The following is a 26,516-nucleotide window of genomic DNA, read 5'->3' as shown; positions in this document are numbered from 1 at the left end:
GAGACCAATGAAGAAATCGAACTGGTGTCCAGAAGTAATAAATTCAACATGTACTACCATATGGTGTGCTGCCTATTAGTTCACGTGTGTTCGGTGTTTCGTGGGAATAATTGCGTTGTCGGCCAGAAAGTGATATTTAGATCAAACAAAAATGGGCAAAACAATATTAGCTGACGAGGGAGTGCAGGTGTTTGTTAACGGACTGTATGGAGCTCACAGTTGGATGATTGGGCTCGTTGTTGGTCACGTAAGAAAGTCCCTTTAACAAAAATTCCTTGCAGGTCATGCCGGGCATGCCGGGTGTACGGTTGCATCATAATCTAGCCTATAGTATGGGTGGCTGTCAATAAGCCTTATCGCAAATACTGCATGGGTGATTTTTGCCCCTTTTCCTTCCCACAATGTCTTTCTACCATTATGCAAAATCACCCATGCAGTATTTGCGATAAGGCTTATGGCTGTTGAGTGTTAACGTGTTGTGATGAAAAGTGCAAGTTAGAATGTTGCTGCTCGCTTGTACCTGTCATATGTCACGGGATGGTCGGCATTGGTTGAAAGAGAATGATATATAAGCCCTATAAAAAATCAAAAGATCAAGACCGACTACAAAACACAATTCCAAGGGAAGTACTGAAAGTCTGAGATTTCCCAACATTTGATGCTAGCTATGAACATGATGAATTGTTGCTGCGCAGATCCTTTAAAATCAAGATCTGATATATGCAATGGAACCTTTACCTTATGTTAATTTGCGTTCATGTCATGGGAGGCCTCACTAATGCATTCGTTGGTAAGTTGATATCCTTCATTTGTTCCATTGTGAATTTATCATAGCAGTGCACCAGTCAGAAAGACTTTGCAGTATGCCTGGTTCCAAGTCCCAAAGAGGAAATTGAAGATGAAGAGACCAACAAACAGACCACGTTGGACGGTGTCAGCGAGCACTGGATTGCCGAGCACGCAAGACAGGTCAGTGCGGCTGCTTCTGGATGGCAGGGCCAGGGGCCACCTTGATTGCATGGGTATCCATGTTACACCATAGCTAAAGCATCCGTCGCAACTGTGGTTTGGATGGGTCCCAATTGTGCTTGGGACCATTCCAACTTTAATGCTGTAGTTGGGCCAGTCCAACCTTCGTTTAGTGTGCCAGGATGTGCCGTAATGTGTACCATCCACTTTGCAGAAAAAATCATCAGCACATGCTGGAAGAATCTAGCTTTCGATTAGCATATTGGTAGATTGGCATGCTTGTGATGAATGCTCTTGTATGTGAGCTGCAAAAACTGGATAAGTTTGAAGAATATTTAATTACAAATCACAGAATCCATCCATTGGGCCTCCCTTTCCTACCTGTTTTGTGTCTGTAGGTGACCAGGATGCTGCCAGGAGGCTTGGGCGTGACGGGCGTGTTCGCCCTGGCCCCTCCCGAAATGATGAGAAGTGCACAGGCCAAACTGAGGCAGGTACTGTTTGCCGTGCACAAGCTGCTGAGGAAACACAGACTGCTGGAGGAAGGGGAAGACACCACGGAATGGGCGATGCTGCAGATATGCGCAACCTCAAGAAAGTATCCTTCTTGGATTCTGAGGCTCTCGGAGAGAGTTTTACTGTACCCCATTCGGTGGTGCCTCAGTGAGGGGGATCGTGGGGCTTGAGCTCTCCCCCATTGTTTAGTTTTCTTTGTTTTTTGGCCTCCTGAAAAATGACACAGTGGACACCTACTGGCTCTGATAGAGCTGCCCATCCCAGGCCCCTGTAAACTGGGTGTGGGGCTTGAGCATCATGAACTATTTAGGGGGGGGGGACTTCCAGTCCGAACCTCCACCCCCACAACAAATCCTAGGTGCACCACTACTCCATTTTCGGCTTGGTGAACATTTTCAGCCATTTTGAATATGAATGATCTTTGACTGAGTCCTGGAAGCACAGCATTAACTAATAATGCACCATCCCTTGGCCAAGTGTTAACTGGGCTCATACATACATCTCCCGCTGAGCCGCCTTAACAAAGACTGCAGCAAATTGGAGGACTTTGTTGTTTAGTTGGTTAAGTGCTGAGATTTTGTGTGTGAAGATTGCAGGTGTGAATTGTGTGAGGGTGAATATTCTTTCTTCACCTTATAAACTTCAATTTGGTTGGTCTTTATCTTTATTGTCCTTAAACACTTACTTCTAGGTTAACCTGTCGCACCTTTGATGTCTCTAATCCACAAGTAAGTTAGAGTCCTCAGGACAGTACAGTGAGCCCCAATCCCCCAAAGCACTTTGCTTGGAGATTTGGGTCAAGTTTGAATCCTCCAAAATCTCACTGTGAAAGAACCCCTGATAGCACCATTCCTAGTGCTTTCGAGAGGCATCAAGTGAAATGACAGCAGCTAGATTTTTCCTCCTCTGATCCTGCAAATAAGTCTCAAATGTCCTGGAGGATTTGGAAAGATCTAGGAGGTTAGGGTAAACTAATCAATTTTTTTTTGCTTGATTGGGTGATCACTGCAATCGCTTAATTGTTCTGTGGCATTGGTTGATACTACACAAATTGTGTCGATCCCGTTGCAATAGTGATCATATACTGGCAATGCATTGTCAGTGTATGATCACTATTTCTGTCTAATTCATGGCTGGGGAAGATGTCTATTTAAACAATGGGAAGTAATGTCTGAAATTTCATACAGGATCAACCAATAGCCCAGTGTTATTGCCCAGTATTGGCCATTAGACAGTAGTTTTTTTTTTCGAAAATAGTGGCAAATAAGACTGACCTGGTACTCTGAAAACTGTTATTGGTCAGTCTGTTTGGTCTTCAATTGTGAGCTTTTATATTTCTACATTTGGAAGTAAACCTATTTGCCCCATACCCCCAGTGATATGAGCCCAAGGAGGAAGGATAATAAAGCACAGGTGAAACTGGATAATTCATTTTGGATGCTTGTTTTGGGGTGGTCATTTTGCAGAGTACAGCCAAACCAGCCGACTGGAAGTTCCAGAGCTTCCTCTCCCGTTGGCCCTACCTTCACTGCAGGATACACGTGGACATCACGGTCCCTGTCCGACACCAGGCAGCGGACTGTGGCCAGTACAGCAAGCAGATCTCGGTAATCAAAGATGGAGCTCTCTTCTGATTGTCACAAGAAGCCTTTCTGAAACATTTTTAAACCTGAGCCAATTTTATGTCGCTTGAATTTGTGTAAGCGCAGCTTGAAAAAGTTATTGTGTGTGTGCGTGTGAGTTGGGCTAAAAGTATTCTTGGGGGGGAGTAACTAAATTTCACAAGCTTGAACTATGTAATTTGTGTAATTCTCATATACACGTGGTTTCCTCTAAATTTCTTGTGTAATGAGTGGAAAAGGGCACATGTTGATGGATGAAATGCGTTTGTTACTTTGTCTTTCATTCCCTGATAAATTCAGCAGGTCAGCATAGCCCCCATGGGTACCTCATCTGTTTCAAGAGTTGTATTCACTAATACCATTTCTGGGTTTTCAATTACTCCAACAGGCCGGGTTATCGCCCTTTGTAGAGACTATCCACAACAGTTTAGCCCTTGTCAACGGTCAGCTTAGAGATCCACAGGACAGTCTAGAAGCAGCACAAACTAAGGTATTGGAATTAAGTTTTTAGTGGATGTCATAGCTAGCTTGTTGATGTGGACTTTCAAGTTTATTGATCTGTTATCTACAACGTGCACAAGCTCTTATAGTTTTGCTGTTACTTTACGGAGTAACATGAGATGGCATATTTTTACATGGTTACGACGTTCCTTCGGTGGGCCAGTGTACTTTGGTCCTCTCAGGTGCAAAAGTCTGGTTCACTTTGTTGCTATGAAGTACTGCCGATGTTGAGACAGTTGGAGATGGTCACACTGAACAGTGCTTGCTGTTAGATCTTGCAGTGGCAGGCATCCACAAACTCCCAGGCCGGTTGGCCTTGGGAATAGTCCACTTGTTGTATCTTGTTGCACTAATTGTTATCCAAAATACCCTGGAGGGTTAGGGTTGAGAGTGTCTGTGGTCATCATATTTTTCATTGTTCTTTGCATTAATTTGTATCTCTTGGTAGATCTACCGTATACTGCTCCTTTTCAACAGTGTTACATCAAACAGAATGAGCTATTTTTACAAGGAAAATTTTGTTTTTATACAGTTTCTTTGTAAATATTACCCCCAAATTGAAATCTTACATATAAATTCATGAATATTATGTTTTATGATATGAATTAGTAACAAACTTAACGAGCCAGTGAATAAAATAAATGGATGAATGGCCTTAATGATGACAATCCATCAGTCAGCATTTACGTTGGTCCATGTTAAAAATTTTGGAAAGGGGTTCACAGAAACGGTATTTTTTTCCCATTCACACAGCGTAAGTCAGGCAAGAAGTCTTCCGGTGCTGGTGGGCCTAGTGCTTTGAAATACTCCGTAGAGCTTCTGGCGCAAAATGTGAGAACTTTCTGTTTGTCAATTCTAATCATTAACAAGTCTGTGGTAAAGTTTTCTCAACCCACAATCTATAACTAGAGTTAACTATCTTGAAACGTGATTCATTCAACCATGTATCTTCCCTCGTTAGCTGTTTTCGGTTTCACTCGGAAACAGACTTTGCTTTTAGTAAAAACTTTTTCTTCTGTTTTTTTTTTTTTTTACTTCTCCCATTTTCTCTGCAGGTGCCACTTTGAGAATGTTTATCAATCTGATCAACTTTCAGCAATCGTTTAAGCATCAATCAGTTATTAAATCTTAATAGAGTTAGAATAGGTTCAATCGCTATCTATATTGTTTTCTTGTTTCAATTTGACTTTTTTATGACGTTTCTCTTGCCAAAATGAATGGACAGTGACTTGTTTTTGAGTTACTAATGAAACAGGGTGTATTTTTGCATGGTGCAGATTAAACACTGCGACAACAAAGTTCAGCACAACCCCTGCAGCGCACGCATACAGGTGCATGGAGTAATGGAGAGCAGGTCCTATGTACACAACAAGGCCACCGTGGAAGAGGCAATACAGGTGAGTTGGCTGGTATCAGCGCCCTCCGACGGTAAACAAGTGCCCGGTGAGCAATAAATGAGTCAAATACTACCTCACCAGGAGGAATTGGATGCTTAAGTGCCAGTTGTCACTTTAGACTTTTGCAATGACTGTTGCCTACCTGTCATTTCCCTGGAGGGAAAAGGAATGAAAAATTTGACAGTCGGCATCCTCGATCGACTGGGCAGAACTTTAAGTTTGACCAACGCTGTCCTTTGATCATCTGTGTTCTCTGTAGGTTTCTCTCTACTTGATCAAACTGCTTCCAAGCCGCTTGGCTGGTATGCCGAGCTTGGTTCAAGTCTTAGCTTTGTTTGTGGCAGTGCATGTCCTTGAGGCACCCCTGTTCATTGTCTCTTCTCGCTGGGCCCTCCTGCCTTAGCGGTTGGGATTGACACTCTTAGAATGACCGTGTGATTCTATGAAGTGTATGTGGGTGAATTCTCACTTGCAGTAAAATAACTACTCTCCCCACCACTAAGTCACCAATGTTGAGTCCAAGTCTGAGTCCTGAGTTACACATTTCGAGTCTGAGTCATGAACTCGAGTCATACAACACTGCTCCCCACTCTTTGCTCTCAAAGCCTGACTGAAATCTGACTCGTGTAGTAGGGGCAATGACGGAGGAAAAATTGCAGTGCAACCCCTCAGGGATTGAGGATGTCTTGATTTCTTGGACTTTTCCTCCCCAGAAAAAAGTTTCAAAGGCACCTGGACATCCCCTGGGCCAAATTCACCATCCCTCCTTCAACCAATAGAGTAAGGGTTTTATTCACTGTAACTGCTCTTTTGAATTGGAATGTGTGAACAGGCAGTGAAGGAAGACGTTATCCGCAGCTTACAGGCCAGGTTGGAGCTGCTGTCGGATGAACTGCGGCAGAGCAGTACAGAGGAGGAAGTGAAAGAAGTAGACACAGGTACAAGGGTCTCAAAGACAGAATTTGTCTGTGGCTACCTCCTTAGTGGTTGCAACACTTTAGTTCATGGTTATCGCTGTGTGGCAATTTTATATGCAAGTGGGCAGGCCCAAAGGAATGCTCTCTTCCTTTATGTTCATTGCCAGCAATGCCTCATCGATTCGTTTTTGAAGCTCCAGAAGGCATTTGGTTCCAAAATTGAAGGCAGTTTGGACTGATGATACATTTGGTCACTTCAAGCTGACTTATGTAAAAATAAAGACCTGCTTTTCAGTCTTATGTCTGTCCAATTCTCCAAGATGTTAAAAATCTTCCAGAAGATTTTTAAGGATTTTGCAGGACAGAGAGGGCAGATGCTATTACTTCAAACTATATGCAGTTTGGTTGCTGAACAATGGAGGATGTTGGAGGATTCATTAAGGTTGTAAGCAGATACGAAGAAGGAGTTGAGATCAAGTCCAGTTTATTATCCTGTATTAATTCTGTTTCCGTGTATTAATCACTTGCTGCAATGCAGAACCACCCTGTTCCATAGCCACGCCCAAGCGCGTCTTTGCCAACTTGCCAGGCACCCACATCAGTGTGTGCGACTATGCCTTCCGCGACGAGACAGCCCAAGATTCGCTGGATCGGCTGAACGAGCTCCTCAACCTTCAAGTCACGGACGAGGAGTTAGAACTGGAGGCAGAAAAAGTACCAGGTAAAGTGAATTAGGAAGTACTCCCCTTGTTTTCTGAAAAGCCCTGGAAATTCTTTCCAAAACACATCGTTGAGAAGTTTAACAGCCACTAAAGTTTGAGGTCTGCAAATCGGATTTTATAGGAGATATTTCTTCAAGATTTTGAAAGGAAACCAGACAATTTTGATTTGGTACAAAACAAACTTATTCAAAGGATGGACAATTAAGAAGTCTGATTGGCTGACTTGGGATGAAAATCTATGAAAAATAAACCAGACACTAGATGTTCTGCCGATAGACTCTCTTGTCCTGTTATATACGTGATTAATTGAAGTTGTTGTTCAGAAAATGCTACACTTTTTACATATTTCAGTTTGATCATTTTTTGTTAGATGATGTTGGAAGATTGAGATCAGGCAGTCCAGATCAATCTTTACATTGTGTTTTTTCTTCCCATAGATGACAGTGACATGGAAGCATCGGAAAAGAGTTCCTTCTCACTGTCGGCTGCGGAGAGTGAGGAGGGGCATCAGGAGGCTCGCAAGAGGAAGCCAGTCAGATACCTGGGTGAGGAGAATGTGGTAGTCTTCTATCGATGGGATAGGTTAAGGTTTTCCAGTGGAAGGTTCTAGAGAATTTCAAAGGACCGGGGCCGGGAGAGCCCTGTCAATGTTATTTTACGTGGTGGCCCATGTTTCTTGAAAGTTTAGGAACACAGAATGTGTAGTAAGTTTCCTCCACAGTGGGAGATATCAGAGGATTGACAGAACTATTATTGATCTCTTTCCGACCAAAATTAGTAATTATTATTGTCATTCAATCTCAGAAGAGTGGCAAGACTTCTCAGATTTGTGCAACTCTCTTATTAACCACTTCGTGCCGGGGCATTTTTCAACGTTGAGGATGCTGGGCCGGCATGACTATCATTTTTTCTGTTTTCAAAATCCTTCAACAATTCATCATTCCATTTAACAGTTGTTTATAGCCACACGGAGTAATCTTCAGGCACTACTCTAAGTTGACAGGTGACCTTCATTGATGCCCGAATATTTCAGCCAGGCCTGCAGCCTTGTAAACAGAGCCCAGATTGTGCGGTGTTATACAACTGTCTTTTGTTCACGAACCTGGCTCAGTTCACTGCTGACCTCTTTTCAATAGGGGCCAGATTAGCATGCAGCGGTGCTGTGTGGCTCATCGCTGCTGTGGTGGAGAGCTTTTGTCCCCGGTGGTAATCCGCTTGCTCTAAATACCCCAAACCTTGGTATACGGTTTCAAAATAACGCTGGATTATCACCACTTTTGAGAGTGAAAAATGCTGGTAATGCCCAGCAGCCTGGTCTTTTGTTCGGAATACGGTCTTTTGTTACAGGGCCCTGTTTCCTTTGTCCGAGTTCGGAGACCCCGGCCACACATATAAACCCTACGGCTACGATTTCGGAGTCCCCGGCTGGTAGTGGTTAAGCATAGAAAAATATTATTCCAAATATCTTCAGTGTGTTGTATCCCTCTCCCTCGATTTTGGCTGGACTCACCAATTCAATGTTAAAGTTTCCCAACTTGGCTTACAGGAACTAATGATTTGGAAAAACATGTTGGTGTTCAACTTTCAATTGTAACATTTTTATGATTTTTTTGGCATTACAGGGGCTGCTCTAGGAGCCGCTGGTGCTCTTCTTGCGGCTGGGTTGTCCTACCTAGTCATCCAGCATGACTGAGCCAATCAGAACACAGCCAGTGAGTCAGCAGAGGCAGCCAATAAGAGCACAGCTAGTAATAAGTCCATATTTAACCAATCAGCACCAATGCTGCTGGATTTATACCTTGTCATCCACCGCTACAGAGCCAATCACAACACAGCCAGTAATTGATCATCACTCATTAACCAATCAGCACAGTGGCAGCACAGTTTTCACACCTAGTCATCCAGTTTAGCTGAGCCAATCAGAGTACATCATCAGAGAACAGGGTACATCATCCACCTATCAGCAATCTCAATAGTTACAAGTCTGTCCTAGTCTCTTCGTTTATAAAAAAGTTAATGTCATATCACTCTCCGACTTTCCAAAGATTCAAGGCTGTCCATTGATCTGTTGACGTAGTCCACAATTGAATTTGCAATTCTCCGGGTGAAGCCTGGTATTTGCAGATTTTCAGTTCGTTAATTAGGTTGACTTAGGAATTTGATTTCTGCCTCTGATGTGGAGGCAGATGGTGGTAGTGTAAAGCCCCAGTCTGTGCTCTACCAGCTTGGTGGTGACAGCCTTCAACATGAAGAGTTTCTTTTTGTATAGTCGTTATTAAGCTCTAAGACCACAGAGACAGCAATCGGACTACCAAGATGAGAAAGTACTGTGTTGTTTATTTTTCGCTTCATTTTTTGTGTTGAAAGCCGCCAAAAGCTTATTTTCTGTTAACCCATACTTAAAACTTCTTTTCAAGAAATCAGTTAGCAAACTTGCAATGATGTACACGCAGACTAATGGCGATATAAACCCATAATTTACAGTGTACCAATGACTGTACAGTCAATATAGACCGCAATGCATTCAGAAAAAAAATAAACACCTGTAGCCCCAAAACCACTTTGTTGACTATCTCCAATCTTGCCAAGTTCTTTACAATGAAATGCATGTGCAAATTTCAAATGAGTAAAAATTATCATTTGTGCTGCATAAAGCATAAATGCTTGATTCTGTTGTATCAAAAATAAATAATCGAATGTATCTAAAAAATTTTGGGGAATATTTTAAATTTTGTACTGTGTCCTCTTTTTTCCGGCACCCTTTTTTTCTATAGTGTTTATGAAAGAGGCGCACCTGAACCCTAAGCAATCAGTTTTGCTCTCCGTGCAGCCCTAATGCAACAAATACAGACACACCTCGAAATGCTAACCTTTTTGATTGCATAAAAATTATAACGGGTAATCTTTGACTGCACAGTGTAAACCCCAACCCTGTCGCTCTGCAGTTAACACACTCGCCTACAGCTAGTGCAACCTCCAGTCCAACAATACGTAACAATGTTTGATCACAGTTGGTGTTGGAAGGATCAAGGTTGAAGCTATCACTGTCAACTGACCCAATGACAACCCTGGCCTTCAGTTCCATGAGAATTTCATTCATCACGTTCGATGAGTCTCCGTCTCGGTATACAAATAATGCCAGTGTTCCTGAAACAACTAACACGAGCTCTGTTGTAGCCGCTGTTAAAAAGTCCACTGTTCATGTACACAGTTTCCAAATGCATCTGTCCTTTTCACCCCTCTTTGGCTTCCTGAGTCACGTGGGGAGACAAGCGGCCTTCAGAGCCTCCAAGGCAATCTGGACCTTCTCGTTCAGCTTAGAGGGGTAATCCAGCAACTCTCTGAGTTGGGCGGCATCCATTTCCAGAAGCATACCTGCAATTGGAAACACAAAACCAATTGGGAGCCATTTTGCATTACAGGAGGAAAATTAAGTCGGAACGTTTGACGCTGTGGTCTCTTGTTCTGCTTCTCATGAACAACACTTGTTCTCCTTTGTAAGTTCAAACCGTTCTTCAGGTAAGAAGACTTATTTTTTGACAACCCAACCTAATGCCAAGAAACATCTGCCATGGTTGGTTATTTTTCACCCACTGTTACATGCCCAAATCGTTTAGAAACTCGGCATGCATACTAAAACACTCATTATCAGTACAAATGTAATGTGAAATTTCAATTCAATTTGAGATAGGGTTTTGTTGTCATGGTCATTCGAATTTCACTGTCTCACACTCGGATACCAATGGGAAAAGAATGCATATTTTGGCTGACCTGTCTTGGAAAAATGGGCACTGCACAAGAACAGTATGTCTGAATTTCACAACATTGGTTTCAAAACAACAGGCAGATGTTACTGAAGTCCTCCCCTTGAGACCCAGCGGGTGAAAAAAAAAGCAATGCAATGATACTTGCAACAGAACAATGCAAGAGAATATAAAACATTGTTGGGTACCAAGTTTCTTCCATTTTTCAGCATCATATTCAAGACCATCCACCATGACAAGATCAGACACAAGACCAGTTGCAAGTAACAGGGTGAAGGGTGACAAAGGAATGCTTCTGTTGCAGTCGATTTGAAGAGCCTGCGACTTGGATTCAGACCTGAGGTCTTGTGATGGTCTGGCAGCGTCTTTAATACTTACAACACTGTCACTCTGCCACAACCTTGCTGACAAGCATCACACCGATGGACAAGTCTTGGAAAGAGACCTCTAAATTTGGCTCCAGGTCTATCAACAATCCTAAGGTTGATTTTGAAAGTCGACGCATGCAGCTTGTTCTTTCTGACAGGGTCACCATTCCTCACCTGTAAGTTTGGAAGCCAGTTCTGGGTGTGCCTCTTCAATGATGCAGTATAACTCCTCCCCGAGTTCTTGCTTCTCCTCATCCATCTCAATCTGACAGCTGAATAAAAAATTGATTCCATTGGGAGGAAAATTAATTTGTACTATTGTGCTAGGGCAAGGCTCAAGAACAAAAGTTCATCAACAGTAAACTGACCTAATTTAGATTTAAAAAAATACCAATTACACCACTGCAAGTTGTCTCAAAAGGTTCCCTTTACAAACTATTTTCAGGAAGGAAGTCGGTCACGCATGATCAAGGACATACATCCAAGGTATCAAAAGAACCGAGTACCCATATTTAATGATGACTGTAATGATTTTTTTTTCATAGCTTGGTCGTATTTTGCCTATGGTCGTGGGTTTCCTTTTTCAGGACACCATGCATTGTGCAATTCAGAATTTTAAATTAAACTGGGAAATTCTGACAACTGTTGGAAAGACTGTAAATAGATCCCCTTCTTTTTATGCAAACCAGCTTTTCAGCCATTCAGAAATCAAAAAGGTTTCAAACATTTTTTGTTTGTTTCAATCTTTTCTGTAATTAGGTAATTGCCTTTTTAATTTCAAAATCTCATTTGGGTTTTTTTCTCCGGCTTACCCTTGTTCTTCGGGCTGCTCATTCAGCAGTGTTGCTGTTGCTTTCTGCACTGCTTTGTGTAGTTCTGAGCGTGACGTTAGCAGATTGTTGATAATGTCAGGGTTCAACTCCAGGAGCATCCCTAACAGGTTGAAAATCATCAATTTATCAAATCATCAAAGCAGATGGCATTCAAGCAGTTGGCATTTTTAGGGTTATGTAATTCCAGGGTTCCTGCCTATAGGACAATTAAATTCCACCCTCTTTTTAATGACCAAATTATGAAAATCCATGACCCAATAATGCAGTTTCTTGGACTATTCAGACTTTTAAAGTTGCGAATAAAATCACACATTTTATGCACTTTTTTCTGATAATACAAATCACACAGAGTGTTTGAAAAATTCCATGACTTTTCCAAGACTTAAGTCATTTTTACAAAATTCCATGACTTTTCAAGGCCTGGGAAACAAAAACAAATCTCCATGACTTTTCCAGGCTGCAGGAACCCTGTAATTCTCAACATTTCCCTTCCTCTCAAAAGAAAAAGGTGTATGCACCTTATCCCAGACTTGACACAGTCTACACAGTCTCCAAATTGAATTTGGAGTGAGACGGCATGAGAATTTAGCCGGAGTACGAGCATATTTGGTCTTCATGGGTGGTGTCACTGGGTCAAGTGTGGCACACAAACGTACTGCCGCCCATAATGTAAGAATGAGTTAAACAAAGGATTATGAACTGCCCCACACATAGCTAGTGATTTCTAAGAAGCTCAGGGGCCTTCTCACCATCAGACTCAGTATCAGTTCTCGTCTCCAGGCAAGACTCTTCTGAAATCAAGCCTGCCTACCTGTGACTTTGGCACAGTGTTGTGAGCCCAGCTCCTGCACTTTGTCGTAGAGCCTCTCACCCAAGCTTTCCATGTCAAAGGCTGGATGGGGAATCCCCTTAGCAAAACTCCAAAGCAGTCACATAGTACAAAAAAGGATTTTGATAAAATTGATAAGATCTAGCCCTGTGAGGATTAGACAGCCAAGAGAACAAATTTTCACAAAGTAAGCCAGCTTCATGTCTCTCCGCACATCTGGCAGTAATGTACTACAAAAAGTTTAATTTCTGGGCTGAACTGTCATGCATCTTAAGATCTGTCAAAAAGCAACCCCCCCAAAAAAAACTTTTATGAATCTTCCTGCTTATATTATCTTAAGAAAGCACAAAAGACACACCCTCAATAGTTGCTTTTGTGACAGACAAATCTGTTTTATCTTATTTGATTTTTTTTTCATTTACAAAAAAGTGCTTTCAGTCTCAATAACCTCTTAGCAGTTTTTCTCAACAGCTTTTATTTCTGTTTTTTCTTCCATAATTTTTCCCAAATCTTTCCCAGTCAAACCCTGTGTTTTAAACTGGAACCATAACAATACCAGTGAAGTTAGGTTGATTCATGTCCCGGTCAAACAATGACAGGAGTCCCGCCTACTCACTCCTCATCGATGACCCTCTTGGCTCCTTTAACCCTCCTCTTTAGAAGATCCTTGTCTCTTAGCATCCGCATCACTTCCTGGTTACCGGCCTCCAGCAGGACACCGGTGAGGCGGGCAGCCTGCTGCGGGTGCAGCTCTTCCACCTTGGCGTACAGGTGCTCGCCCAGAATCTGCTTGGCATTGGGGAGGTGGTCGTAATCAGCCGGCAGCATGGTGACAAGTCCGACTCACAATCGATGGTAATGTAGTGTGCTGCTGTTTAAAGTCGACAAGCCTTTCAAGGTTCTGGAAACACACAGAAAAATTACTATGATTTATGTGTAAAATCTAGCAGGAGCTGCTTGAGAAGAGGGGAAGGCCAGGATGTAGTCTAGCTTGACTACCTCCAGCCATTATATGCCCCCGACACTGGAGTTACTCAAGTCAGGTATGCATAAAAGAGGCCCTTAACTGCGGAGCACTTCAACATTTCCCTAATCTTTCCTCACGCAGAGTTGCCAACCGCCTCTGTTGAAAAACTTCAACTTCATTTAGCTCGACACTGGTACTCTAACCTTGGCGACTATAATTACTTCACCAATGACAAGTTTGAAAGATACTTTGATTTGAGGAGTATTTCAGAGGACTTCATTTTGCACTTCGAAAACAGAAATCAGGAAAGCATGCCAACTTTGTAGCAGGTACGCAAACTCTACATTTATGAATGGGATTATTGAAAGCTTGATGAAATTGCACTTGTTGAGAGGTAAAAATATTGCTCTGAAAAAAAAGGCAATAGGGCCTACAGGCAAAGAAATCAAAGTGCTCCACGTTGGGGTAGCCTAACATTACAACCATGTCATCTATCGACAATATTGGCTTTTGCTGGTGCCTTAGAGGCTTTTCTTCGTTACTTTTAGTTACAATAATGCCCAAAGGTTTACTTGAGCCTGTAGACCAATACTGCGATACAAAGCCTTTGTTTGGCCAGTCAGTTTCCATTCCCCATATCAATATAACATTCTGATGTTGTACGGACATCAGCCAGTGGCGTAACTGGGGCTAAATGTATGAGGGGGCACCTGGGGTGCACACATTATTTCAAGGGGGTGTAATGGGGAAAAATGGCTATGGGGAACTGGCAAAACAACAAAGACTCTAACTAAACCAAAGATCTTTGAGGGAAAAGTCGCAGGAAATTGAATTAATCAGACACCAATATTTGACTTAAAAAAAGGACCCCAAAATAATTCATTGATGAAAAAGTACTGGAAAAAAATGCAAAAAAATCCCATAAAGGACTAAAAAACCCAACAGACAAAAACTGTCAAAGGACTAAAACCAAAAGATGAAAAACTTTAAGAGGACTGAAGCCAAAACCAACAGTGTGACTAATATGGACCTTATGAATTTACACTCAGACTTCAATCACTAACTTCTACCAGAAAAGGGCTCAAGCAGAAAACCACACTCCAGTTAAGAGGAACAATACATGTGAAGTTGACTGGTCTCTGCTGATCTGTTACACTGAGCATGACCAGACCATGTGCCTACACTATATGGGGGAGCTAGGGCTTCAAACAAATAAACCGGGGGGGGGGCACACTATTAAAAAAAATCAAGAACTCTAAACTAACTAAAAGCTAAACATTTTAAAGGGGAATTACTTCTATGTAAAAAAGTGTATACAACAACACAATCATTTGTGGCTCTGCCACAGAGGCACTGCTACATAACCGCAAGCGAGATTTCAAATGGGGGAAAGCATCCGGGGGGGGAGGGGAGCACGGCCAGGCATCTGCATGCGAGGGGCATGTACCCCCCCATAGTTAAGTTGCACCACTGACTACAGCTACACCCCTTTAAGGCCAATAACCCTCAATAACTATTGATGCATTCTGCCTGTTTCACTACCTTGGCCTATCAATACGTCGACTTCAACGATTTAAATTTAGTTTCTTCTACACGGCTAGCGCTAGCGCTGCACCACTTGCACTTCCACAACAAACGTCGACAGTGCCTCTGTCAGAGGACGCCCTCTCGTGATTGAAATCGTGATGCAGCGGGTGCGGCCGCCGTCTCCCTATGTACAGCCTCTACACGGCAACTCCTCCACTCCGAACACCAGACTATTCCTTTTCGTTGCAGGACGTGAATCAGGTTAGGAGCATGTGGCGCATTTGGCCTGGAAATTACCTATTATAACTCCACTTTGGGCTGATTTCAGTAGAAAAGAGTTCGTGGATATTAAGTGTTATATATTGTAGAATTATAATTGGGGGAAATAGTGTGTTCAGGGAGAATAAATACATTCTTTTTGCTCTCCTAAACATGTTAAAAGAAGCTAGCGAGTATATATGTATCATGTACGTTGGCTGTAGCCTCAATGTAAGCTATAGTATGGATCTTTCACGCGTAGCCGCACATCGCACAGTGCATAGTGCACGCGTGCTGAGCTTGCCGGACCAGTTTCTGGACTAGCATAGAACACTTTCCCCTGATTGACATGATTAAAGTGAACAGATACCAGTTGGCCTAATTGATATTTTGCATATTTTCAGTATTTATGATGTTGGTAAGAAGTTATGGGGAAGTTTAAGTGTTAGCGTTAAGCATGTTGTTAAGGATGGAAGGGGTTTTCTCTTTTTTCTGCATGTTTAGTACTCCAGTAGTCTTTCAGACTCGGTAAGACAGCAGCAGTATCACACAGCGACTCTCCAACTCAGAGAAGTCCCTTTATTTGGAGACGAAACTAGTCCCCTAAAAGAGAAAATGTCTCCTTAAAAGGGAAATATTTTCAAGTTGGCTTGGATCCCAAAACCCACATGCTGTAATCAATTTTTTGGGCTCCATTTTTTCCGTTCATATAAGTTATTTTACATTTTTTTTAACCCTAACCCCCCAGGGTGTATGTAAATTCATATTGAAATTGGAGGATTTAGGACTGTAAGGGTTAAAAATCAAGTTTTTACCATGTCATTTGATATACCATATTTTCCGTTCATATAGGTTATTTAAGTTTTGGGTGAAGTTTGTACTATGCCACTCTGTTTACTGTATGTAAAGGATTGATATTCAGATAAAGGTTTTGATGTGGTCTTTTGCCCATCCTTTGTGTCCCATTGCAGATCCTCGCTTGTAATCCTAGAAGTAAATGGTAGAATTTTTTTTAACCAGTTAACGTCAGATTTTCTTACTCGAAAAAGCTGTTGGGGGCGGGTTTTTTTTTTTCATGCAAATTCTTCAACCTTGCAATTGCCCTTTGACCCTACCAAGTGCGATGTGTTAATACGTCAACCGCAAAAATGAAAAAAGAATTCTGAAACGATCACACGTCCTCTGTGGAACAAATAAGGAAAAATATATGTTTACACATCATCCGGCATCAAGTGGTTAAATGGCAGCCTTGGTTGTTTTCTTTGCTGAATCCAGTTATTGTATGAAAAAGATCCCAGGGCAATGGTAGGATCCCCAAGTGCACTTGAAATAGAAGAAGCCCCTGGTTTGGGGGATGTTGTCTCTTTCAGGGGACTGATTTTGTCCCTGAATTAAGGAAATTCTCTGAGTTTCAGGACAGTCTCCGAGTGGTGCGCCCCATCTTCTTTTTAACAAAATTTACAATTTTGGCCTCTTTAACATAATTTTAGACATGGTCGGAGCTAATATCACCCAACCCCGTCCAGATGTAAAAAGAGGCGATTCATAGGGATCAAGGTATTCGGACTGGGCTTAGGCCTACCTGAGGCAGAGTCCTGAATAGAGGGATTGCATTTCACCTTATTTTAACCCTCCTTTGGTTTTACAGCACAAATATGCACAAGTGCCCAAGGTCACTCTCTTGCATGTTGTTACAGTGCACAACACCACACAGCTGTGCTTCTTTGGTGTGTTTACCAAGTGACCCAAAGAGTGACTTCAGCATAGGAGGGTTAATGGTTCCATGCCGCGTAAAAAGTCTTATATAGCACCAACTGCAAAGGGGTCCATTCATTGAGGAATTTAAACTGAACCCCCCCGAAGGGATATGACAGTCTAGATTAGATTTAATGTCAACAAAAAAAGGAATAAAACAAAGAACTTCAGTAGTAATTGAACATTGGCAATTTTCAATCGTACAGAAGTCTGCAATCGGTCAAAGAGGAAAGCCTAAACTCAAAAAGGGGTTTTTCTTTGCAGAATTTAATCCAGCAGTCATGAACAACGCGTCCGCCGCCGCCCAATGGATGATCATCCGTGACAACTCCTGCTTCTTGAAGAAGGGAAATGGCTTGACCTTCAGCTGTGTAAGAAAATGTATTTCTTTCAGTTACCAATCGGCAATCAAGTGCGGCTTCCCCGACAGATTTTTCCATAGTTAAACAAAGTTTTCCATAGAGGTGATCACTCTCTGTCACTTTCTACTCAACGTACAATACATGTATGTACTTTGGACATTTTATTACCCCTCCCCTCAAAAAAAAAAAGAAAATGGAAAAAAAATACCAAGCAAATAAAACAAAACGTGCCATGACTTGATCTCAGAAAACTGCAACCAGTGACGCTGTCCACATACTTTGTTGGTATACTAAACATTCAAATATTGTAACTAACCCCCCCCCCCAAGCTGTTAAACTAGAAATAATACTAAACCTAACAAATTTCAACGCATTCAAGCAGGTCATTGTAATTACTGGCACACAACTGGACACAGAAAGTCAGCGCTGTGGACATTTGAGTCATTTGGTATGGATGGCCCGTGCAGTTCATACAAGGGTGACTGACTTGCATAATACGAAACCTGACAAAATGAAGCAGTCTAACACATGGTACCATTAGCCAGAGACTCCATGGAGCAACCGCTGTGTGTCCCTGCTCAAACAAAATCTGTCACCCTTCACCTTTGGTCCTCAATCCAGCAAAGTTGAACAAGAAGTTTGTAACATCCGGTACTGAATCAGCAAAAACTTGTAGGACTTTGAGGGGCATGGGGTAATTCCGGTTAACAGTTCAGTGTAAGCGGAGCCCAACTTTACGCTTGGTGGCAAACTTGGCTCCCCTGAAAATGCATTATTTTTTTATCTTAAACAATGACCACTAAGATCTCTGATCATTTCCTTTTGTCATTTCCTGTCACCACAGGAGCCCAACAACCTGAAGAACAGAAACACCTTCAAGTTCAATGGACTGATCCACAGGAAGGTTTGTATTGACACTTTTCTTCTGAAGTTGTTGGAAGTAACCCACGTTCCCAGGTTCTTAAAAATCCGTTTGGTCAGATGAGGACTTGGCAGAACTGAACCCAGCTGATACAGTTTGACGCGGGATTGAATTTTCTTTGAAATTCCTTAAGTCCTGAGACAGTGACGTTGGATTCTTGCAAATGGCCCCGTAAGACTATTAAAAGTTCCTGGCAAAATGTGTCGGGAGTGTTGGATCATTAATGGTAACTTCCATTTAATTTCCCAAATAGCCGTGCTAACATTTCAAGAAATCACCAAGGCTATGATTATAGAGGGTTTGCACGGCTGCCATCTTGCAGGCCAGTCCTTTTGTTCAACAGGGTATACACAAAGGAGGTTTCCCTTTGGAACAAGCCCTGCTACGTGTCTATGAGGCAAAGCCTCTGTATTAAAGACCTCTCTACAGAACTTGTGGACCATGTTCCCTTGTGAAACTAATTTTGTTATGGTAGAAATGTCCGCACTGGAAAAAAAGTGACGTGGTGAATCTTTCTGAATATTTTCCAAATCCTTATTTTCCCAGACTGTTGGAGTTGAGGCTGGCAAGGATGGCAAAGGTGTCGTGTTGGTCACCAAAAAGTTCCGGGGAGGTGAGGTGAAATCTGTCCCTTGTTTTCACTCGGGCCTTGGTAATTGCTGCTGTACATTAAAAGGTCTTCCTTGTATCGGCAGCTTTGTTCAGGCTGACTCCCCTTCAAATTGAGGTCATGCATTACTAGCGCATCTCCATGGTGTCACAGAGGCTGTTTTTGTTAATGAAATTTAGTAACAACGAATGCACAAACGGTTTACTCAACCTATCCCAGTAACACAAAGCTCTTGCCCTCTGTTGTCGTGACACGACAGCATTCATGTCATGACAGCTATGTGACAAGGTGACTTGTTACATGTTGATGGAAAATGTTTCTTTGAGAAATTATTTTTGATTCCTTTGTCATATTAATAGAGTGTATTAGAGCTACCAGTCGACTAGGAAGAGGTGCTAGTGGTAGACTTGTCGACAGTTTGTTGAAATTACGGTGATAATTTAGAGCAGTTTTACTTTTCAAGCTCAAAAGTCACTTAGCGCTTGTCTCTGGTCAATCTGCTGTGCCTGAAAAGCTCGTTTACCTCTAATTTGTAACTTACTTCTAGCAGGGGTGGCTTGTTGTGCATGAATGAGAGGTTTAGTGCAGAGTTTAATGTCATGTGCTTGTTTTAATATTTCCCTTGTGCAGTTACCAACAAGCCCGCCAAGCAGTACAATCGCATTGAACTGAAGAAGGACGCCCGGCGCACCCTGACCTCCATCCGTCACGTCCTCAAGAAGAACAATTACCGTCGGGACATCAAGAACGTGAGTGGCTTGTTTAGAAACCAGATAAGAACCGTTCTCAGGAAATCGGCTCCAGCAGTGCCGTCTATCAAATGAGTCCATACGTCTTGAAATCAAGACCTGTTGTTTAGGACCTGTTAGTTATTTGGCAGTTTGTCAGCTTTTGTAAATTCAGTGGAAGCATTTAAGGAGCTGGATAGACTGTCTGAAATAAATGCATGCCCCCCCCCAAATGAGGGTCTGCAAATGATATACATGTCGTATTTCCGAGGATCGGCTCTCATGCAGTTTCCAGTCACATCTGCTTTCTGTTGAATGATGTGTACGCGTAAATCAAGTTGCTACAACCTGTGGCGTTGTTTCTTGAAAGCTAGCAGTCTTAGTACTTGAGATCACAGTTTGCCTCTTCAGTTCTGAATTCATCGGTAACATGGAGAAGCAGGTGTCCAGTATTAGCTAACCTGACTTAAAGATGTTCAGCGGGGCAGTCCGTTGTGTCAGTGTGATGTTGTAACCTTTACAATTCCTGATTACGCTCTGTGTGGCAATGGAATTGTTGCAGCCTGTAGCTGTGTACGGTTAATGTGCTAGCCAATGAGTGCTTGTAATTGGCACATGTACGTATGTTGGACTCCAATAAACTGCATAGCCTTAATTTTCACTCTTGAACGCACCTCAAGTTAAGGTGATATCAGACCGAAAATTGCTAAGGATGAAATATGCTAGTCTGATCCAGCGTTGGCTTCTTAAAATTGTCTGAAGAAGACTTGAAAATATGTTTTGTGTTTGTGTGTAGGCTGCCCTGCGACGTGCCAGCGCCATCCTCCGCAGCCAGAAGCCGGTGATGCCGCTCAGGAAGAAACGCGCCCCACGCAACAAGCGTCACTAGAGTGGGCTTGGGAGCAGGGTACCCCGAGGTACAAACCCGACAGACCAAATTCAATCACAACACTTCAGTGCAGGAACAACTAATAATACCCGTGGATCTCATAGGAGACATTTGAAAAAAAAAATGTAGTTCATTCATTACAGCTTGTTGTAATTCCAATTGGAGTGATCGAAGCCAAGAGGTGTCAAATAAAATCACACTTTATGTAAACAGATGACATGGTTTCAGCGGTGCCTTTATTCTGTTCCATTTGCTCTTAATTTTTCAGGGGAAATGGTTTTATTACGGACACAGCCCATGTTACTGGCTTCCTCAAAACAAAGAGATGTTGAAGTGTAAAGTTTGCAAAGTACAAAGGAGGGAAGTGTCGTAACCATTTATATCAATAATGTAATTGAACAACACTTTCCCATTGCCTTGATACTAAAGAGCCAGGAATTGCTATCTTGGATTCTGAATTTCACCAAAGAGCTTACAGCTCTACTTCATAAGGTGAGAATACGGGCCTGTCACAGTAGTGTGCCTCCAAGAGTTTGCAATGCCTGGGCCAATCACAATGGACGAAATCTGTCAACCCAATGAGCGTTTGGAAAGGGTCGACAAATTTTGCGTGTTGTGATTGGCCAAGGCGTTTCAAACTCTTGGAGGCGCACTATTGTGAGTCGCTTGTATTGATTGAGACGTACGATGAGCCAAATGGCCATTGGCAACAGCTGTATTCAACTTGACACAAGTTGTGTGGCATGATGGGCAAATTTTGCCTAGGTCAAAGCAGTTGATCACGAAAATATCTGCTAATGACATGAATGGTTTAAAAGCACATACTACAGTTGGGGCGTCACCTGGGTGGCAAAGGGTCTTCGTAGTTGGGTAATCTGTCCAGGACTCTCTCTGCCAGCTGCCTGTAGGCTAAGGCCTGGGGACTCTCAGGGCAAGACACCACGATGGGACGTCCCTCATCTGATGTCTCCCTGATACCAATGTGCAATGGAATATCGCCTGCCGAGATGACAGTGAAGGACAAAGAAACTTTCAGGACTCTAGGGCTAATGAGGCATGAGGTGTTGAAATTGTTACGATAGTGTGAATCTTTCACAAAGGCAGGGAAACCTGAATGACCGAATTTTTACAACCTAAATTCTGAGGGAAAAAATCCCATCCCAACTACTGTGGAGTATTGTTAAGCAACTAATCAGCACGGGGAGAGATGCGACACAATTTACTGACAAATGAATGTTTCACTGCAATTCAGAACTCTCCCACTTTGAAATTGTTGCCCTCAACCAAGGACAAAGTGTACAATGAGCCAGTATAGTATTTCACAATCGCATGGTCATTCGAAAACGAAGCAGGTGTGGAATGGCCGCACTGACAGAGCAGACCTCTTGTGCCTGTGACCTCCTGAATGACCTCGGATACGTTTCACTTTGGGCATGCGCTTCTTGAATACCCAACGGGATCAGCGTCCATGCTGCCATACCCAATGGAGGCTAATGCAACTGTGCTAACAATTGGCACCTTCCCTTCCACATGAACACTGTGCTCGATGTTTTCTTGGACACTGTCAGAAAAAAAATGGCCTGACAAGCTTCTGTGCTTGGATGGTGTTGGGTGCCCTGGTTCATATCAGACACCGCGACGGTGCACCAAGCGACTTCTGTGCTGTGTTGCTCCAACCCGAGTTTGCAAGCGCACGACTCACCTAAGATTTCAAGTCCCAGCTCCTCGGCGACCACCTGTGCTCCATCCTGGCCAAATATGTGACTCTGGTGCCCACAGTTCGGGCAGTGAAAGACACTCATGTTCTGGACAAGACCCAACACCTGTATAAGGAGAGGAACAAATGGAACATAAAATGTGCAACCACAAAGACGGAAACGTGGAGAAAGATACTTTGTAACAGCGGGGAACAATGTAAATACAAATACTGTGTGGTTTTCTGGTCAATCTTCCACAGTATAGTGGCTTTGCGTGGTAGCCATCCTTCCTGGCAGCTCTTTTGTTCCACAGGGGAGTCCTCCTTTGTGCATACTGTGAAACAAAAGCACTGGCCTGCAAGATGGCAGACGTGCAAGCCCTCTATAGGAAATGACTCTAGTAACTTACAGGCACATCTACTTTTCTGAACATTTCTGCCCCCTTCCTGGCATCCAGTAATGCTATGTCTTGTGGAGTGGACACAATCACTGCACCTGATAATGGAAAAGCCAACAGGTGGATCTGATCACTGGGTCTGGAAAAATCCAACATGGGAAAAGTTTGGGAAGACAAAAATATTCCTGGGAAAGTACCCTATTGAGCAGTCGCAGAGAACAAGTTAAAAAAATTCAATCCACTTCTCCTGCTACACAACATAAACAAATCGCAGGTCATTTGATATTAATGGAAAGGGCAGCTATTGAGAATGTACGTTTGTATAAAAGGATAACTGAACGAGTATCTAGACAATATTTATGAAAACTGTCTTTAATTAATGTCATGTAAAACTTGACGAAATTTAAGAAAAGCATACATTGTAATTGTGTCAAAATGTGATCTAATATTCATTTGCTCAGTTTTGATCACCCCTACCTGATATTGGAATGAGCTGAGACATGGACAACTGCGCATCTCCTGTACCAGGGGGCATGTCCACTACCAGATAGTCAAGGGGACCCCAGGCAACCTGTTCTTGGAGGAGCAATCACTTTGATACTCGGATCAGCATTCAATACACTCGGTGGTTGTCCACATTACAAGTTTTAAAAGATTGATTTAAAATTTTTGCCACATCCTCTTCCTAACTTTTCAGAACTAGCAGTGCTAAGTGATGCACATGAACGCATTTAATTTCCCTTCCCCAAAACATTCACAAATTGGAAGATGGTCATTATTAGGCTAGCTCTGTTGGCAGAGCCATGGAAAGGTATTTCCCGAAATCCAAGATTCAGTTCACTTCTCTTTGATAAACCCAACACTTTTCCTGAGGAAACTTGACAATAAAGCTGCACTCATCATCGCATTTGGTGTCCATCTCCTATTCCACCTCAGAAACAAGCCTTGACTTCTTTGAAATTTTGTTTCTTTGAATGGAACAGGGTCTAGTTACCCACCTGTCGTATAAGTCTCTGAATGGCAGACATGACCATCAGTCCTCTCCAGACTACAGGCGCCTTTTCATCGGTGAGGAAACCGATAGACATACTGTTTAATAAATCATACAGGCTTAAACAGGTCTCATATCTGCATGCTGCCAATAATGATTCAAACAGCAAAATGACCACATTAAGTAACAGAATTTCGTAACAGCACTCTGCAAACCACACAAAATTTTTACAATGTTTGAAATCCCACATTACCATGAAATGCCAAAGTTTTGAAGAGGCTTCATCAAATTGTCTGCGAAGAGATGGAAACAGTGGAATGTGCATTAACAGGTATGATACCAATTTCTCTGAATGGATTCGAGCGCATTTCATACTTTCATGCATTCAAGTGATGCTTTCCCTTTTGGAAATACCCAATTTAATTAAGGTAGCACAAGAATTCCGGTATCAGTTGAGGTTTCAAAAAAGAAGGCACTGATTGTCACCAGTTAAGTTTGTCACAAGTCCTTTCTGAAATCCCTTCACAAGGCTAGTCACAAGTCCCATCGAGAGGCCAGTCATAAGTAACAGGGTGAACAATGACACAGGAATGCATTTGTCACAGTTCATTTGAATAGCTTGTGAATTGGCTTAAGACTGAATGACTAATGATGGACTTGTGATGGACTTGCAGGGACTTGTGATGGACTCAAATACAACACTGATTGCCATATGTTCCTGGGACTAATGTCAAGTCCATCACAGGTCCCTCCACAAGTCCTCTCACAAGACCAGTCGTGAGTTACAGGTTGAACAATGTCTTCTGACTGAATGACTTGTGACGGGCCTGCAGGGGCTTGTGGTCTCAGCTGCAATGCTGCCTGGACCATTTTCTTCAAAAAGTTATCCAAAATGGGTTGCCATCCAAAGTGTGCACATCTGCAGGCCTTGTGATGAGGGCTGCCTTTACAACACACCCAGGTACAAACAGATTTAGCAGACACAGGAGCAACTTGAGGTGCTTCTCAGACATACTTTTGGTAAGTTCTGGCTGCTGACCGCTGAGGTTCATCATCCGTGGGATGGACGGCCCATAAACATCCGCATCAAGAAGACCAACCATAGCTGACTATTATCAAGTCACGCAAAAAAGAAAGAAAAAAAAAAGCAGAGTTACTGGCTCCAACAAGTAGGTTGGGTCCTGTGCTAAAAAACATTAGGGGACTGTGAAGAACATTCATTTTGACACCAAGGTTTGAGGGTATTCTTGAACTGAAGATTACAAGGGGTCTGGTTTTTTTTTGGGGGGGTGGGGGGTGTTTGTTTTTGGGGGCAGAGACCAGAGATTTTTTGGGAATATTAACCCTCGCATTATCCCACAGAATAAAGCTTGTTGGCATGGAAATCAAAGTTGGTGAAAGATTCGCTTTCAGTGTCCATAAGAGTCATGACAATCAACAATGGAATTATCACAGAGTTGAACAAATCAGTTCATAAACTACAGAACTGCACAGAAACAATTCTATAATACATGTATATGTTTATTAAAGCAATCATGTAAGTTATCATATACAAAATTAATGACAGGGTGAGCCATGACTTCAGTCGACAAAAATACTGTAATAAATATTTGAATAAATACGAAGTGAAAATCAAATAAGAAAAACAAGAAATGTGAACGAACATTTCCTTACCCTTTCCACAGCTCCAATACCCAAGGCGAGATTTACTAAAGAGAAAAAAAAACTAACAGTTGCAATGTATTTCACAGGAGAAAACAAGACTAAACTGATTTTCTTGCATCAATCATTACACAGCTGTAAACATAATAAATCTCATATTCCCCCTGCAGATGCAGGGGGGGGGGATACTATACCTGCTGTGGTAGATTTGCCAACCCCTCCCTTTCCAGAAGCAACAAGGATGACCTGTTTGACTCCAGGAATTGGCCATTTCTTAGGGAGTCCTCTGCTTGTATTTGTCCCTGGAGTTCTTGCAGCCTGCTGCTTCGGTCATAAAAAACAAGGCTGAAGCAATTAAGCATGAGACAGCTTTGTTGTGACATGTTGTTGTTGTTTTGTTTTAATGGCGCTTTCAGCTACTCGGGCTATTTACGCCAATAACTGTACGTTTATTCATACACTTTATTAAATTAATCAGCATCACATTACGGAGTAAGGAAGAAGGTCCAGTTTTAGAAGCAGGAGGAAACCGGAGTACCTGCGAGAGTGAGTATGGACTGGAAATCAAATGCACTTAAGGCCTGGGCCAAGCCAGGACTCGAACCTGGGCCTCATTAAAGCAAAGCGAGGAAAGAACCACTACGCTAACCCGCTCACCCTTGTTGTGACATGATATGATCTGATTGAGTCTCATCATGGCCATAGCCTAGCCTGACGCTAATATTAATTATGATACTTGATAGTAAGTAACACGGTTAACTTGGCTCAGCCTCTGAAAAGAAAAAAGTACCCCCAGAACTGTGGGGTCCGACGTCCGCCCCCGCTCCCACGAACGGGGTGGACGTCGGACCCCACATGCAACAGTTCTGGGGCCGGGGGTAAGAAAAAAGCAGGTGAAACGCATAAACATGCCTGGAACAATATTGGAGAACACGAAATTTAAGAAATTACTTACTCCAGTACTAGTTTCACTTAATTGTCTATTGAACTGCTTCAAAAACAGTGTCTGAATTAGACCTTTCCTCACACCGGCAAAACAGAGAGAACAACATTTCACGGGCGCTGCCATCTTTATTATGATGAAGCAGCTGAACTATTGAGGGCGGTATTCAATTAGCCCACAGAGCTGTCCTTTTTTATAGCTCCGTGATTAGCCCATTCAGAACTTGAGAGTTGTACATACATGTACTGCCCAAACTCAGTGCATTTCGCTCTTGACGGTTGTGAAGGTCATACCAGTCGATTATTCCCAACCTCCCAACGTTATTTGGTTGCCACGCCATTATGGATATCTCCAAGCAAAAGTAATATTC

The 26,516-nt window shown here is 42.5% G+C and overlaps 4 protein-coding genes across 8 annotated transcripts; 2 read left to right on the top strand and 2 right to left on the bottom strand.

Moving 5' to 3' along the window:
• The first annotated feature begins 53 nt into the window (after positions 1-53).
• On the top strand, positions 54-9,354 carry odr4 (odr-4 GPCR localization factor homolog). 2 transcript variants are annotated; one of them, XM_022255767.2, is made up of 12 exons: positions 54-247; positions 835-969; positions 1,368-1,567; positions 2,177-2,213; positions 2,952-3,092; positions 3,496-3,597; positions 4,362-4,439; positions 4,886-5,005; positions 5,838-5,943; positions 6,461-6,643; positions 7,082-7,189; positions 8,267-9,354. In XM_022255767.2, the coding sequence occupies exons 1-12, from the start codon at positions 152-154 to the stop codon at positions 8,335-8,337; spliced, it is 1,377 nt and encodes a 458-aa protein (XP_022111459.2). In that variant the 5' UTR covers positions 54-151; the 3' UTR covers positions 8,338-9,354. The 2 variants fall into 2 exon arrangements, with proteins under 2 accessions (XP_022111459.2, XP_022111460.2); XM_022255768.2 differs by having other exon boundaries at positions 55-247; positions 838-969.
• Positions 8,962-15,063, bottom strand: LOC110990682 (embryonic polyadenylate-binding protein B-like). 2 transcript variants are annotated; one of them, XM_022255772.2, is made up of 6 exons: positions 14,948-15,063; positions 13,055-13,339; positions 12,421-12,530; positions 11,589-11,709; positions 10,951-11,048; positions 8,962-10,019 (listed from the first exon to the last, which is right to left on the bottom strand). In XM_022255772.2, exons 2-6 carry the CDS (start codon positions 13,264-13,266, stop codon positions 9,901-9,903), a joined length of 660 nt encoding a protein of 219 aa, XP_022111464.1. In that variant the 5' UTR covers positions 13,267-13,339; positions 14,948-15,063; the 3' UTR covers positions 8,962-9,900. The 2 variants fall into 2 exon arrangements, with proteins under 2 accessions (XP_022111464.1, XP_022111465.1); XM_022255773.2 differs by having other exon boundaries at positions 12,421-12,527.
• A 2,095-nt stretch (positions 15,064-17,158) lies between these two features.
• rpl28 (ribosomal protein L28) lies at positions 17,159-20,670 on the top strand. The gene is made up of 5 exons (XM_022255774.2): positions 17,159-17,316; positions 18,152-18,211; positions 18,776-18,842; positions 19,470-19,588; positions 20,364-20,670. The coding sequence occupies exons 1-5, from the start codon at positions 17,227-17,229 to the stop codon at positions 20,454-20,456; spliced, it is 429 nt and encodes a 142-aa protein (XP_022111466.1). The 5' UTR covers positions 17,159-17,226; the 3' UTR covers positions 20,457-20,670.
• Positions 20,671-26,291, bottom strand: nubpl (nucleotide binding protein like). Of its 3 annotated transcripts, XM_022255770.2 has the most exons (10): positions 26,159-26,282; positions 25,398-25,527; positions 25,216-25,250; positions 24,557-24,650; positions 23,795-23,834; positions 23,549-23,639; positions 23,028-23,121; positions 22,563-22,648; positions 22,159-22,279; positions 20,671-21,455 (listed from the first exon to the last, which is right to left on the bottom strand). In XM_022255770.2, exons 1-10 carry the CDS (start codon positions 26,270-26,272, stop codon positions 21,295-21,297), a joined length of 966 nt encoding a protein of 321 aa, XP_022111462.2. In that variant the 5' UTR covers positions 26,273-26,282; the 3' UTR covers positions 20,671-21,294. The 3 variants fall into 3 exon arrangements, with proteins under 3 accessions (XP_022111462.2, XP_086999085.1, XP_086999084.1); XM_087142959.1 differs by having other exon boundaries at positions 21,312-22,279; positions 25,398-25,524; positions 26,159-26,291; XM_087142958.1 differs by having other exon boundaries at positions 21,312-22,279.
• Between the last annotated feature and the right edge of the window lie 225 nt (positions 26,292-26,516).

This window comes from Acanthaster planci, linkage group LG11, assembly GCF_054643075.1.
Source record: "Acanthaster planci isolate LZ-2023a linkage group LG11, COTS_SCS, whole genome shotgun sequence".
Taxonomy (NCBI): Eukaryota; Metazoa; Echinodermata; class Asteroidea; order Valvatida; family Acanthasteridae; genus Acanthaster; species Acanthaster planci.
This window is presented reverse-complemented; position numbering and strand designations above follow the sequence as displayed.